This window comes from Carlito syrichta, unplaced genomic scaffold, assembly GCF_000164805.1.
Source record: "Carlito syrichta isolate Samal-C Ts95f unplaced genomic scaffold, Tarsius_syrichta-2.0.1 Scaffold315756, whole genome shotgun sequence".
NCBI lineage: Eukaryota > Metazoa > Chordata > Mammalia > Primates > Tarsiidae > Carlito > Carlito syrichta.
This window is the reverse complement of record NW_007259852.1, coordinates 322,387-336,940: the sequence shown is the minus strand read 5'-3', so window position 1 is coordinate 336,940 and position 14,554 is coordinate 322,387. Positions and strand designations below refer to the sequence as shown.

The window sequence follows — 14,554 nt, the reverse complement described above, 5'->3', positions numbered from 1 at the left end:
AAGGAGGGCAGGAAAGGCAGCCATGTGGGGAGAAGAATACAAGAACTGCTCCAGGGAGAGGAACAGGGACTGACCTCAACAAGCCTGTACTTAACATGCTCATTTTACAAAGCTGGACTTTTTTTTTAAATCAATATTTTTTTATTATGATATTGTGGGGTACAGTTAAGGGTTAGGTATACAAATATGCTTCGTTCAGGCACCCTTGTTGATAAGAGGTGTCTCCCCGAAAGTTGGACTTTCAAGGAGCCACAAAGCACATGAATTCTGAAGATGATCCCTCTGTCATGAACGCGTGAAGGGGCCTCCTGCTGCACAAATTCACATATTGTTCACAGCCTTTGTGACATGACATGGAATTCCAGGTTTGGGAATATGCAGAAGTGGGAACTTCACAGTGTGTGTATCAAGAGTGTCAAGAGACCCCTTCTGAAGTCAGTGCTGGGATGGCCAGGAAGCCTGGATGACCTGGGCCAAGGATCTCTGGATGGAATGAGATGCGGCAGGCTGAAGCCCTAAAGTCCCCACCAGCACCAGTGGATAGAGAGATGTGAAGGAGCCAGGCACCTGGGACCTGTGCGGACTGGAGCAGCCCAGCCTTTCTCCACCATGCAGGTATGACCTAAATTCTTACCAGCTAAAATCCTAAGTCCTTCGTTATGACAAGGACACTCTAAAAGGGGACATCTATTGTAACAATTATGTTGTCAAGCATTCTGTTAGGATTTCACTAGGAGAGAGATCACATTTCTGGATATATATATAAAATCTGGGAGAACTAAAGGACAGGTGGAAATTAAGATCCTGCATTTTGGAGCCCTTCTGCAGGGTTGAAATTCCCCTCGACCTGCTGGGAGTTACTGGGTATTTCTTCAGGTCTGCATTTTAGGACCCTAACTTTTAAAATGAGATGAATGTACCCGCCCAGAGGGATCTTCTGAGGAGGATTAAATGAGCTGCTATTTTAAAAAAGGCTTAGAACACTGCCTGGCACACATGAAGCACTGTATAAATGCTTTTTAAATAAATTGGAATAGAATTCTCATTTAAATTTCCTTTCCAATATTGCTTTCAAAGACTTACTCTTTCAACTTCATCAAAGAAAAAAGATACACTGACATTTCCTGAGAGACTGTCTTTTACACAGGCATGTTTAAAACAGAACCCTTTTATATGTTTTAAGTCTAGAAACTCTGTCAAGTTTATATCACACCTTTAACTGAATTTCAAAGTGAATGGTATAAAAAATAGATGACCAAAGAGATTATCAAATGAATACTTTATTAGAGTTATAACACTTACAAAATAAATTTCTTTTCATCACGGAGTTATCAGATTTTAAAACCAACCGACATTTTCTCATTTTTACAGCCAAGATGTGTAAATACATTCTTAAATGCCATACTTTTTGTTCAAGTGCTTTGTCACTCACCTCACAAATCTAGAATGTGATTACTGCAATCCAAGTATTCACAGTTAGATGAGTCTTAGGCTTGGTTCTTAATGGTCTAGAAGCAATCCATTTACAAAAGTGCCACCAAAGCATTTTAATAAAAATCATTTAATTTAATGCCACCAAGCAAAAACCTGTTTTATATCTTGAGAACAAAAATAAAAATCTTGCAACTAAATTCTAGCAGACTAACTTTGAATAATTCCAACTAGAATGGACTATATATATCTTTATGGCACATTTATGACTTTGTAAAATGAAATTCATAATACAGACCTAGGTATGTGGAATGGAGTTAGAAAAACCAAGGAAGTAGGATATTCTAGAAAAGAACTGACCCAAGTGGAAAGTCAGAAACCTGACTTCCTCAAGCCACATATTGAAATACATCTTTTGTCTTTATAATTTTATCATGAACCAAACTCTAACAAGGTTCTTCTTCCTAGAGGATTAATAGATAAAGAGCATTTGACCCCTGAGGTCAAATAGTAGACATAGTAGTCATGCTATTCAGTCACGATTATTCCATGTTCCATGAACTCCAAGAGCCTGGCTTCCACATGGCACCCGTAGGGAGTGATGTGGTTGTTCCATGTTCTATGAACTCCAAGAGCCTGGCTTCCACGTGGCACCCACCAGGGAGACCTCAGCCAGCACTGAGGGAACAGAAAAGCCCCATTCCAAAGCCCTTGTATGAGGGGACTGTGGCTTCACTCTGACATGGGTCTCCACTCAAAACATTTTGGCATCTTTCCCTAACCAGGTCCTCTACAGGTAAGTTAAAATACTTGTCTGTGCTATTCAGCCAGAGACAGTTTATATGCTGGCTATTGCTTTAAAATTGATTTTGTCTGTTACCAGTGCAAAAACTATAGATATCTGGGATATTACTAAAGTGTATAAGAATCTGCAACTTTATGGTATATTTAATAATCTATTTATATATTTAACTCAGAAAGTAATGCAAAATAGAAGTTAAAAGTTAGCTCTTCTGAGAACTCTACTTGAAAAAGCCTTACATACCACACATAAATATTTGTATGCTCATGCACAGGACAACCAGCTGTATTCTGAAGCATAAATAAATTTAAAGTGAGACATAAGGAGCTAGAGACCGGTTCCTGTTGTGATAAATGATCTCTGGGTATCTCATTTTAAGGACTCTCAGATGAGAATCTTGCTCAGTTGTTAGGAGATCATTAGTTTGATTGAGCAACTAGAGTTCACTTCATAAATTACTTTTCCCTATACCCAGGACTCTGCTTAAGTTAGTATGAAAAACCATATGACCCACCCCCCCACCAGAGTAAGTATTTGACCATTAACACAAAGGCAATGTGATTATTGCATAATAAGGCCAAATAGCATGTGGCTTGTCTAGTTAGGTTTATAACTTTCACAATCAGTTCAATAAAAAACAGAACATATCACTAAGGCTTTACACCAGAAGTCAACAAACCACAGCCCATGGGTAAGTCCAGCCTCCTCTCATTTTTGTAAATAATGTTTTATGAGAACACAGTCACACTCATTCATGTAAGTACTGTCAATAGCTGCTTTCATACTACAATAGCAGAACTGAATGGTTGTGACATAAACTATATGACTTGAGAGGCCTCAAATATTAACCATCTGGCCACTATAGAAAAAGTGTGCCGATCTCTGTTTTACACTAAAAGATTCAGTGCAATGAGAGGATTATTTGACTTTTTTTAAAAGAGAGTTTTAGTTACCTATGAAAATTAAGGTTCAGGTTACTCAGCAACCAAACAAAAAAGATATTAATTTTTCATGAACAATAACTTTGCATTTTATGGCTATAAAGAGAAATTTTTAGAAGGAAAAAGGAAGGGAGAGATGTAAATTAAAGGCCATTTCTATGTTTATATCATACTAAAATTAACATCTCATCCATGAAATATACAAAACTTGAACTTAGAGTCTCTCTCCATACTAAGCAAATTACTTTTGGGATGTTGTCATATCTGGACAAAACAGTATTCACATGAATCAGACATACAAAGTAGACAAAAGAACCTAACGCACGGTGGCTGGTTTCTCAGGAGTGTCATGGTCGCCATCTTCGTAAGGCCAGACCCAAGCTGCAGCCATAGCATACTGTCGTGACAAAGGCAAAAATCTAAGAAAAAAGAAACAAAAATCCACATCAGATTTACAACAGAAACTTAAAACACTGTCCTAAGGAACAGCTGTAGCAGACCAATCTACTTAAAGATACTTGAATATGTATAACATTTCATGTTGATGTTTTTTGACAATGGACTACTTTGTCTCCTCACGCCATTACCCTTTCCTTCAAACATTCTAGCCCTGATAATGTTCTCAACAGTGAACACTGTCTCATATCCTGGACTCACTTATCAAGTACTCATAAACCCCAGGCTCTGTGTTCAAAATTCAGGAGGAGGTATTTATTCATACGGTGGTTTCATGGCCAAAGAGGCCAGCAACCTGAGAAACTGAGGATGCATTCAATGATTTCTATGACAATGGAAAGTGACGTTAGGACTCAGCAAGGGCAGCACATGGAAAACAAAGACCAGGCTGGCTCTTTCCTGTGTGCGACATCATCTCCAGGCACACCTGCACTCTGCTGTGAGCCTCTGTCCTAAGTGTTTTATGAGGATGTCTTTAGCACAGTGTGTACCTCGCTACATGTGGTACCTATAAACATGTAGCAGACACCATTCTCACCCTTTGAGGTTTATGATCCATAGAAAACTATAAGACAAAGCAAAAGCAGTTCAATGTGATGAAACACTGAGAGGAGGTATAGAGCTTCTCAGCCAGGACATTCCAGCTGTGGGAAGGAATATTAGATGTACCCTCACATGAATTCTGTTCAGCTATTCCTTCCACCCTTCTGTAGCTTGTTTCTCAAACACATTTTAATCTAGATATTGTCCTTGGAATGAGAACAATGGCTTTTGATATCTATTAGTGGAAAAAGATTCCTCTCTCTCACGTATCCTGGAAGAAAAATAAAAGTTAAGGACTCAACCTAATGCCACAAATAAATGGCCAACACATTTAATTCTACTAAAACTCAAGCTAGAGGGTTACTTTGCCTGGGGTGTATGAATGAAATGAGACTTCATGTAGAACTTGAAGCAAGTGGTGGGTAACCAAGGCAGCATCAAGTGAAGGAGAAAGGGAAGTGTTATGGAGACAAAGCCATAGAAGAAAAACAGCTAGATGGAAGAACATGAAAAACTGGGCCCTCAGGCAAAGGTATGTTGGTGATAAATTAATGACATCAGCCAGCCATTAAGTACTTGAACATCTACTATTCTTGTGAAAGGAGGATCTTAGTGTGACTACCAATAGATTAATTTGGGGCTACTTCAATTATCCAAGAGAGGTAATAAGAATCCAACCTGAACTGTGAAAAAGAAGGAACTGGAAGAAACACATGTAGGAAAATCCAATGGGAACTGATGACGAATAGAAAGGAAAAAGGTCAACTTCAAGTTTGTGAACCTTGCTTTGTAAAGTTGTTAAAACCAGTGGTTTTCCAACTGAGATCCCTGGATCACAAAGATTCTATGAAAATGCCTCAGGCATGATGAGGGGCAGAGGGGACTTTACAAGGAGAGGAGGGCATCATTCAAGGCCCTCTCCCCACTGCAGCAGGGTGGCTGTGTTTTCATCTTCAATGTTTACTGGGCTCTCTTATACAAGAAAGTGTTAAAAATCACTGATCTATACGCCAAACTTTCAAAACTAGAACCATGCCTCCCTCATTCATTGTGGACACTCAATAATTTTTGGCAAATGCTAACAGAGGCCTGGGAAACTTCTAATAGGTATTGAAATCACCTGTCTTCTACCTTTTGAAGCCCAGGTTCTAGACCACCAGCTACATGTGATTCTTTAAATTTATTAAAATTGACTATGCTGAAAATTCAGTTCTTTAGTCATTCTAGCTAAGTCATTTAATTCTAGTTTAGTCATTTAAATTGCTCAACAGTCACATGTGGATACTAGCCACCATACTGGATGGCACAGACACAGGAAGTTCCCATTGCTGAAGAAAGTTCTCCTACACAGTTCTGTGTAGGACAGATGGCAAGGACTATCTGGGGAGTCCTGGGCTATTCATAGGCTACCTGGATAAAATGGTACAACGCTAGGGTCACGAACTTGCTACACATTCATATTAAAATCAAGACATTTCAGAAAATAATTTAGACTTCTGACATCTTAAAATGATTTCTCATGACAAAAACAATATATAATTTCTTCAAATTACCTATGTCAATACAAGATGACAGATTTATCCCAGTATACGAGTTAAAAAGGATACAACATCCAGAAAACACCCCAAGGAAGGCATTTCACTTGTACAGTCCCTCCTGTGCTCCCCTGAGGTGTCACCAGTGGCAGGAACAGCAGCTCATGTGCCCTGTCCCAGCACCTGTGAGTTACCTGTCACCGGGTGGTTCATCATCAATAGTCACCCAATGAAAATAAATGATAGGTATCTAATACCAAGGAGCACAGCTGGGAATGGCTTTCCCTCACCATGTGTGCGAGTTCTAAGAAGTAGGACGCACAAAGTGAAAAGTGCCAAGTGTGCCAGGACCCCACAACATGCTGGCCTCCCCGAGTGCATTCAATCACTCCCACCTGGGGGACACCAGCACTTGACCCACAGGGCTGCTGTAGGGTCAACAGCCTGGATGATCCCCATTTCAGCCATCATTAAAGACAACCACTACTGCTGGAGGAGTATCTCAGCACCCGTGACACTATGGACACCGTGGTCACTCGCCGGACACTCACCGTGGCCGCCACGTTGATGTTGTACTGGTTGTCGCTCAGAAGTGGCTGCACGGTCAGGGTGACATTACAGTGCAGATCGTGCAGGGATGTGGCTGCAGCCTCCAGCAGGAAGGCCCCGAAGTAGAAGACGAACACTGTGAAATGGTAGGCAAAATCCTGGGGAAGAGGCCACAACAGTGAGAGGTAAGGTGCGCTCTGTCTCTTACCTTAAATGGTGAAGTCTATTGGGCAAGGACAAAGCATCTAGATACGCCATCAGCCACACTCGCTGTTTACTTTGGCTGTTTTAGCAAAACCTAGCTAGGAAAGTCCAAATGAAAATCAACTGGCATGTCCTAAATGCACAGTGGCCACTGTCCTTATAATACAATATATAATTTCATATATGTCATAGGGATAAATATTAATTAATATAATATAAAAAAGGAATAATACACTGTCTTTCAAATTCAAGTAAAACAGCATTTAAATAACTTTTAAATTAACAGTTATTACATATTTACATATACTATTTTATAATTTTTTTGATCAATACTACTTTTATCATTAGATCCTCATCCCTTACACTGGAAAATATAGGAGATGTATTAAATCATAAGATTCAGTAAGACATATCCATATATTCCCCTAAAAACAAATAACATAATGTATACTTCTACAAAAGTATCAGAATTCAGTTATTTATTAGGTTGTTTTGCATGTTGTTGGCATCAATGTGAAACTCAATGCTATTAAAATTCACAGCATCTGACCTGAATTAACATGCCATCCACACATGCTGCTCAATTTTAACAGATCCCATAGACATGCCGGGCACTACATGTGTGTTATCACCCATCCTTATAACCACCCTGATTTGCCCCATTTTACAAACACGGGCTTTCTTCTTTCTTGTCAGTTAAATGACTGTTCAAAGTCACATAAGCATTAACTTTTGCAGGGAGAATTCAAACCACATACCTATCTGGTTCCAAAGTCCACTTTAAAAAAAAACACAATATTTTAATTGATAAAAACTAGTTATATTTATCATGTATATGATGTTTCAAAATGTGTGTGCATAGTGGAACAGCTAAATGGAGCTAACATACATATTACCTCACATACATATCATTTTTTTTGTAGTGAGAACATTTAAAATCTATTCTCTTAGCAATGTTCAAGAATACGATACATTATTGTTAACTACAGTTTTCGAGCTACACGATAGATCTGAACTTATTCCTCCTGTCTACCTGAAATTTTGTACCCTTTGACCAGCATGTCCCTACTCCCCTCTCCCCACCCACCCCAGGTACCCACCATTCTACTCTCTGCTTCTGTGAGTTCAACATTTTTAGATTCCACATACAGGGGAGATCCTATAGTTTTGGTCTTTCAGTGTCTGGCTTATTTCACTTGGCATGAAGTCCTCCAGGTTCATCCACAAATGACAGCATTTCCTTCTTTTTTCATGACTGACTAGTATTTCATTATGTACATACAGCATGTTTTCTTTATCCACCCTCCCCCATGGACCCTCAGGGTGATTCCATATCCTGGCTATGACGAACATGGGGGTGCAGAGATCTCTTACTCACTTCATCTCCTTTGGATATATACCCAGCAGTGGGATTGCTGGAGCATATGGTAGCTCCATTTTTCAATTTGGGGGAGCCTCCATACTGCTTTCCATAATGGCTGTACTAATTCACATTCCCAGTGTTCAAGAGTTCCCTTCAAAACCTACTTCCTCTCCTCTCTATCAAACCTATTATTATTGACTTCTATTCTTGAAATAGCAATATTACAAGTGAGAACACTGCACTGGCTTTGTAAATGCCCATGCAGCAACCAATATCGACCAAAGGAATTGTTCTTCTGTCTAGAATAATCTGCTAGAACAAATTTAACCTAGTAGGGTAAGAACTACAAAGGTGTAACTCTACAAATGCTATCTGTTGAACACCTCTCATCTGTAAATAGACTCATCAAATGACTTAAGAAGAGTGTCACATGCTGGCCACACATCTACTCTATAGAAGAGATGCTCACATATCTGTGGTTATTCAACAGATGGTAGGTGAAGGTCAAAGGCCCAATTCAAATGTTACTACTTTCGGGGATTAAATGGAATGAAAGCTGGATCTTAATTAGTAATGCAAATTAAGAGAAAATATACTTGCAGCCGCTAGGCACTCATTTAATTTACTAGGTGCATCCTCAGGAATATCTCATTTTTCTTATAAGGGAAAGGAAAAAGTGTGGCAACGTACCCACCACTCCTGGTGACTGGGGTCTCACCTTCCTCACCATGCATGCCTCTGACTGTCAGCCATGTGGCCTGGCTCAGTCCTTGGGGAGCACTTCACAGAACAAGGATGCTTCTCTACACACCCTTTGCCTTTGCCTTGACAGACTCCTCCTGAACAATGCCTGCCTACCCTGGCCCTGAGCCTGGCCCTGCCCCTGCCCTACCCCTGCCCTACCCCTGCTCCAACCCTTGTCCCATCCCTGCCCCTGCCCTGGCCCTGCCCTTCTGTTCCTGCCAGTTGCACTCCTTCCTTCTAGGGGCATCTGAATTAAACCATGGTTTCAAGACTTCCCCCATCCAATTGTTTCCTCCCCTCTTATCTTCCTAGATGCTGCCATCCGGTGCACTTGCTGCTCTCCTGACTCCACATGTTCAGGTCACCCGACCCAGCCAGCTAGGGTCACAAACACTCTTGGGTGTAGGGAAAGGCTGCAGTGTAGAGTGGCAGCACTGCTAGTGTGGAAGTCACTCTGCAGGCCCTGGAGCTCAGGGCCACATGTGGAGCCTTCAGTGGGGGATTGAAACCTCTGAAAGTGGCTCCTAGGGTTCTGCTGTGTCTGCAGAGAAGAAACACCCTGTGACCAGGCACCCAGTGCTGCATGTGGGTGCTGGGTTACACGGAGGCACTGACTCACAGGGTCAGGCAGCCAGTGGCATCCTTTTGAGAAAGAATGGCACCTTGAGGTCAGCGAAGGCAGCTAGACAGCAAGAGACAACCTGTGGGCAGTGCCTGGGCTTCCAGGTCACCCTCATTTTGGAGCCACCTTCCCCGCTCAGTGCATTCTGTGGCTACACAGAGGAGAGGTTCCCTTGTGTCCAAAGGAAGAGGAAAGCCCTGAGCTTTCTTGAGGGGACAGCTGGCATGTCTGTGTCTGCAATAGAGGGCTGGGATTACATGGTATGGGGCAGCCACAGCAGGACTGGCTGGGGGTGGGAGGGTGGGGAGGATGCTTCCAGCCGGTGGGGCCAAAGGTGCAGATGGCACACACCTTGATTGGAAGGAGAGGTGGCTGGAGTGAGAATGCACAGGGAATGATGGTCCATGGTGTGTGGCCTGTGGGGCTGTGGGAGAAATAAGAGGCAAGACTCAGAGACAAGGGAGGAACACAGCATGGAATAGGAAGGTTTACCTTTCACTTGGGGCCCCAAGAGCATCACCATGGAAATACATAGACAAAGTGATCCCCAGGTGATGCTGGCCAGTCTGTCATCGGTCACCCCATCACAGGCGCTGTGGGTACATGACAGAGTGCTGATGGTTGGGGATGGCATGAAAATGCCCCACGGCCTGACCCCAGGTGGCTAATGCTTCCCCAGCTTCTGTACCATAGCATGCTGAATGTGCCAGCTACAGAGGTAGCACTGAGTCCCCCAAGGCCACTTGCAGTCAGGGATGAAAACAGCCCTACCCTCCTGGAAGGCGACACGGCTGGTTTTTACAGAAGCAGATGACAGTAAGGGCTATTCTCACAAGTGGACCCAGTGAAGGCACAGAGTCACTCTTCCTCCTCTCAAAGTCTTGGCCATCACCTCCATCCAAAACCCCCAGAGCACCTGCTTCACAGGACCCATGTGACAACCTTGGGCTGGGAGTCTATGTCTCAGCAAAGGAGGCATGGAGTGGGCGTCAGGCTGCAGCTGCGTCATCCATTGCACCATTCACAAGCTGCTGATGCAAGGCACAGGGGGTGGCTGGGAGGGTGCAGCTGGGAGCCTGGGTGGCAGCAGCTATCCCTCAGGAGGTAACAGAGGGACTGAGGAGTCTTTTGCATGGCGATGTGTCCCCATTGGGAGAATAGGAGTCTGGGGCACTGGTAGAAGTTTTTCCACTCCTCCTCATGCCTTATGGCCTGCTGAGATGCTGGTATTTTTGTCCCCACAACTCTAAGCTCTGCATGGTCAGAGGTCCTGGTCCCCAAAAGGTGCACTCTTGCTGGAGAGCACAGCAGGGTCCCACTGAACATATAAGTCATGGCCACAGTGGACTCTTTTTGCCCAGGAGTCACCATCCCAACAAAGGCAGCTACCCTAACATCAAGGGGAGGCAGCAGTTGGAGGTCAGGAGGGCAGTACAAGGTCTGTGTGGCCCTGGAATGTGTGCCACAGAGGGCAGGAGGCCAGTTCAGAGTCCACATAGCCTTGGTGTGTGCCATGGAGAACTGTGTGGAGACTGTGTGACCCTAGAGTGTATGCCACGGAGGCCAGGGCAGAGTCTGTGTGGCCCTGGAGTGTGTGCCATGGAGGCCAGGGGACAGTGCTAAATCCACGTTGGCCCTGGCATCTGTGCCACAGAGGGCAAGAAGGCAGTGTGGAATCTGTAAGGTCTTGGCATCTGTGCCATGGTGGGCAGGAGGGCAGTGTGGAGTCTGTGTGGCACTGGCATCTGTGCCATGGAGGACAAGAAGGCAGTGTGGAATCCACATGGCTCTGGCATATATGCCATGGAGGGCAGAAGGGCAGTGTGGAGTCTGTATGGCCCTGGTGTTTGTGCCATGGAGGGCAAGAAGGCAATGTGGAATCTGTGTGGCCTTGGCACGTGTGCCACGAAGGGCAGGAAGGCAGTGTGGAACTCCTCGCATGGCCCTGGTGTGTGTGCCTTGGAGGATTCAGTGCAGAGTTCTTGTGGCCCTGATGTTTCATGGGGGCAGAAGGGCAGCGTTGGGTCTGTGTGACCCTGGCGTGCATGCCATGGGGGCGGGAGGTGTGTTGTGGAACGCAGGTCTCTACTTGAGGCCTCTGGGAGTTCTCTCCGCCATCTGTGACTAAACACAAACAAGAGCAGCAACACTGCCTGATGTGGACATGGTGACAGGGTCCTGGCTCCCTCAATTACAAGGTGGGACACACTACCAGGTGAGCTCTGAGACAGGTGAACAGGCCAGCTGAACAGGAATGCACGACCAGCACAGAAGAGGGAGAAAAGGAGAACCACAAAGGGACTAGAGTGCACCCTCTCCCATCTCTCTTATGTTTCTTCAGGATGAGGTGAGCGGTCCCCGTAGCAGCTGCCTCCAGATCTGTATGGACAGATAGGTACACATGGCATGTCCGCAATAGAGACGGCACATACGTCTGCCAGCTGGGATGGCCAGGTGGTAGACAACCCCCTGCTTTGGTGGACCTGGGATCTGCGAGTGTTTGGCCAAGGCTGCATCTTCCTGGGAGCCCCAATGAGTGACGACATGGGGGACACTAGGGCTTGGGTCATGTGCCCAATACAACCCCCGAGGACAGGCTGGGTTCTTGGGTGCTGCGCTGATGTGGCCAAGGCTACATTGGTCTGTGGCACCATCTGAGACTGTTCTGCCTTATCTCACTTCCATCCTCATTATGTTATAGGGTTCAGCTCTTCTCTCTCCCTCAACAATAAACAACAAACTCCAAAACCAAAATGCCTGCCCCTCAAGTGTCGGCTTCCTGGTGGTGCTGAGATAACATATGTGGGCATGTTGGGTCTCCCTTCTGGGCTATTGACACAATTGTCATTCGCACATTACCTGTGCAGTAGTTTCTGCACTTTGTCTGCCACCTCACCCTATGCAAGAGTTGCTCCCAGGCCCACCCCATTACCCACTGCACCCCTCAGGCCTAGGATCAGGCCATGCACTCAAGGCATATTCCCGGCCACAAGCAAGCTGCACCACACAGATATCTGGCCACCCTGGGTGTCTCATCCCTCCTCCTACAGGATGGGGCGTGTGCAAGAAGGCCTTCACAGGTCCTTTCACTGTTTGTCAGGTCTTTCATGCCAGGTCAGTGGTTCCCAAGTGCCAGCCTGCATCAGAGCACCTCTCCACACCTGACCGAGGGCATACATTGGCTCTGAGATGTACCTGCCACAGGGGTGACAGCCACAGAAGAAAGATACTCAGACAGAGGAGGTTAGGTATCTGCCTGTAACCTAAATGGGGACCTCCAAGCTTTCTCATGCAACTGAGTATTCAAAATATTTCCTCACTTGTGAGAAATTAAGGCCAAACCATAGGAACACACTAACTACATCAGCACCCAAGAAACAGGACTTTCAAGTTCTAAACGGCAAGTCATGGCGTCTCTTGGGAACTCAAGTGATTCCCAAGTGCACACCCTGACCCAGACACACAGCTAAGCGCGTGGTCATGTATCATCCTCATCATTCCCTAACAGCACCTGAAGAGGCAGGCATTGTGATGACCAGCTTATAGAGGAACAAATCAGAACAAATTTGAATCTGAGAGGTGAACCATTTTGCCCACGGCTACAGAGCTACCAAGCCAGCTGGACCTGACTCACAACCCCACAGGGTGCGTCCGCAGTCTTGGCTTTCCCTAGGCCATCTGTCTGGCTGACGAATGGGCAGCCACATTCACAGTCCTCTGCTGACAGCCTGTGGGATGATAGCACCTCTTATACTCTATAAATAAACAAGAACTGGTATTTCCCCAGCTCTGTCCTGAGCTGCGAATGAAATGCCACTGCACTTGGAGGAACACACATGGAGTCTGCCTTAGAGGCTGGCTGAGGTTGCTGAACACCAAAGCATGCTCAGAGCCTGATGCGGGCTCCTCATGAACCTCACTGGAGCATGGCCCGTGGAAGACTGGGATGCGTGGTCCATGGGGCCTCAGGAAGCAGGCCTGCAGAGGCTTCACATGCCACACGGGAAGGTACAAGGTCTGTCCTGCCAATTTAATAGTGTCCTCATTTAAAAATTGTGTTGACATTTTTCAAAGCTCACGAATTCTTGTCAATTTAGAACAGAACTTATTGTACATATACAACATTTCCCTTTCTAAGTATGTGGAGAGCAGAACATACAACTACCTGTTTTCTGAAATAAATATGTACAATTAAACATCTGAAGCAGAAATCAAGGGACAATGTCCAGGCACACATGACAACATTTATCTCCCCACAGCATCTGCGAGTCGCTCAGTCACCTCAGAGCAATTCACTTGAGAGATTTTGAGGAAGACACACAAGGCAGGAAGGAGCAGCAAAGGACCCCTCAGTCTTTCCAGTGCAGGGGTGTCACAGGTGGGCCCCACTGCCCACCCAGGCAGCCGCATGGCCCTGCAGCTGGCCCTGCATCTGGCCTGCTCCCCAATCAGAGGCAACAGAAAGACAGCACAGGGACTCGAACACCCTGGGACAGAAATGAGAGACGAGGCTCCCACATTTTCAGGGAATGCACTTAAAATAAAAGCTCTTACCAGGAAGTTCCAGTTGGCATCAATCTGCGTCACCATGCCTGAGAGGAACAGGCCCAGGAAGAGCAGGGAGAAGAAGAAGGCAGTCACTGACACGAACATCACCCATCCTTGCAGGAGAGGCAGGGGCACATTGGAGGAGGCCACCAAGATCCAGACGAGCCCCCCAAACAGCTGGGGAGAAAGAAAGCAGTAGGACCGTTAAATACAGCTTCTATACACTGGGAAGAAACATGCCTGTACCTTCACCACTGCCCTCCCCAGACCCTGCACCGGCTCAGGGTGGTGCCCAGTACACCGCCCCCGCCGAAGGCAGGCTGGGCTCTTGGGTGCTGCACTGATATGGCCAAGGCTGCATCGGTCTGTGGCATCATCTGAGACCGTTCTGCCTTATCTCACTTCCACCCTCATTATGTTATAAGGGTCAGCCCCTCTCTCTCCCTCAACAATAAACAACAAACTCCAAAACCAAAACTCCCACCCCTCCAAGGTCCGCTTCCTGGTGGTGCTGAGATAACGTGTGTGGCTGGACATGTTGGGCCTCCTTTCTGGGCTATCGACACAATTGTCATTGACACATTACCTGTGCGATAATGTGTCATGATAGAGACCCGGAACTCTGCATCTGTCCCTACACCTGCCCAGTCTCCCGAACATGATAGGGATGGCTCCTAAGTGGAGGCCCAGACCCTGCACTTGTCCTTGCACCCACCCAGCCTCTTCCCTGTCATGATGAAGGTGCCTCCTATATGGAGGCCTGGACCCTACACCAGTCCCTGCACCCATCCAGCCTTCCTATCATGATGGAGACCA

The 14,554-nt window shown here is 45.6% G+C and overlaps 1 protein-coding gene across 1 annotated transcript; it reads right to left on the bottom strand.

Annotated features, from left to right (window-relative positions):
• Positions 1–1,264: 1,264 nt before the first annotated feature.
• Positions 1,265–13,909, bottom strand: MAL2 (mal, T-cell differentiation protein 2). The gene is made up of 3 exons (XM_008073214.2): positions 13,745–13,909; positions 6,260–6,415; positions 1,265–3,593 (listed from the first exon to the last, which is right to left on the bottom strand). The coding sequence occupies exons 1-3, from the start codon at positions 13,841–13,843 to the stop codon at positions 3,522–3,524; spliced, it is 327 nt and encodes a 108-aa protein (XP_008071405.1). The 5' UTR covers positions 13,844–13,909; the 3' UTR covers positions 1,265–3,521.
• Positions 13,910–14,554: the final 645 nt, after the last annotated feature.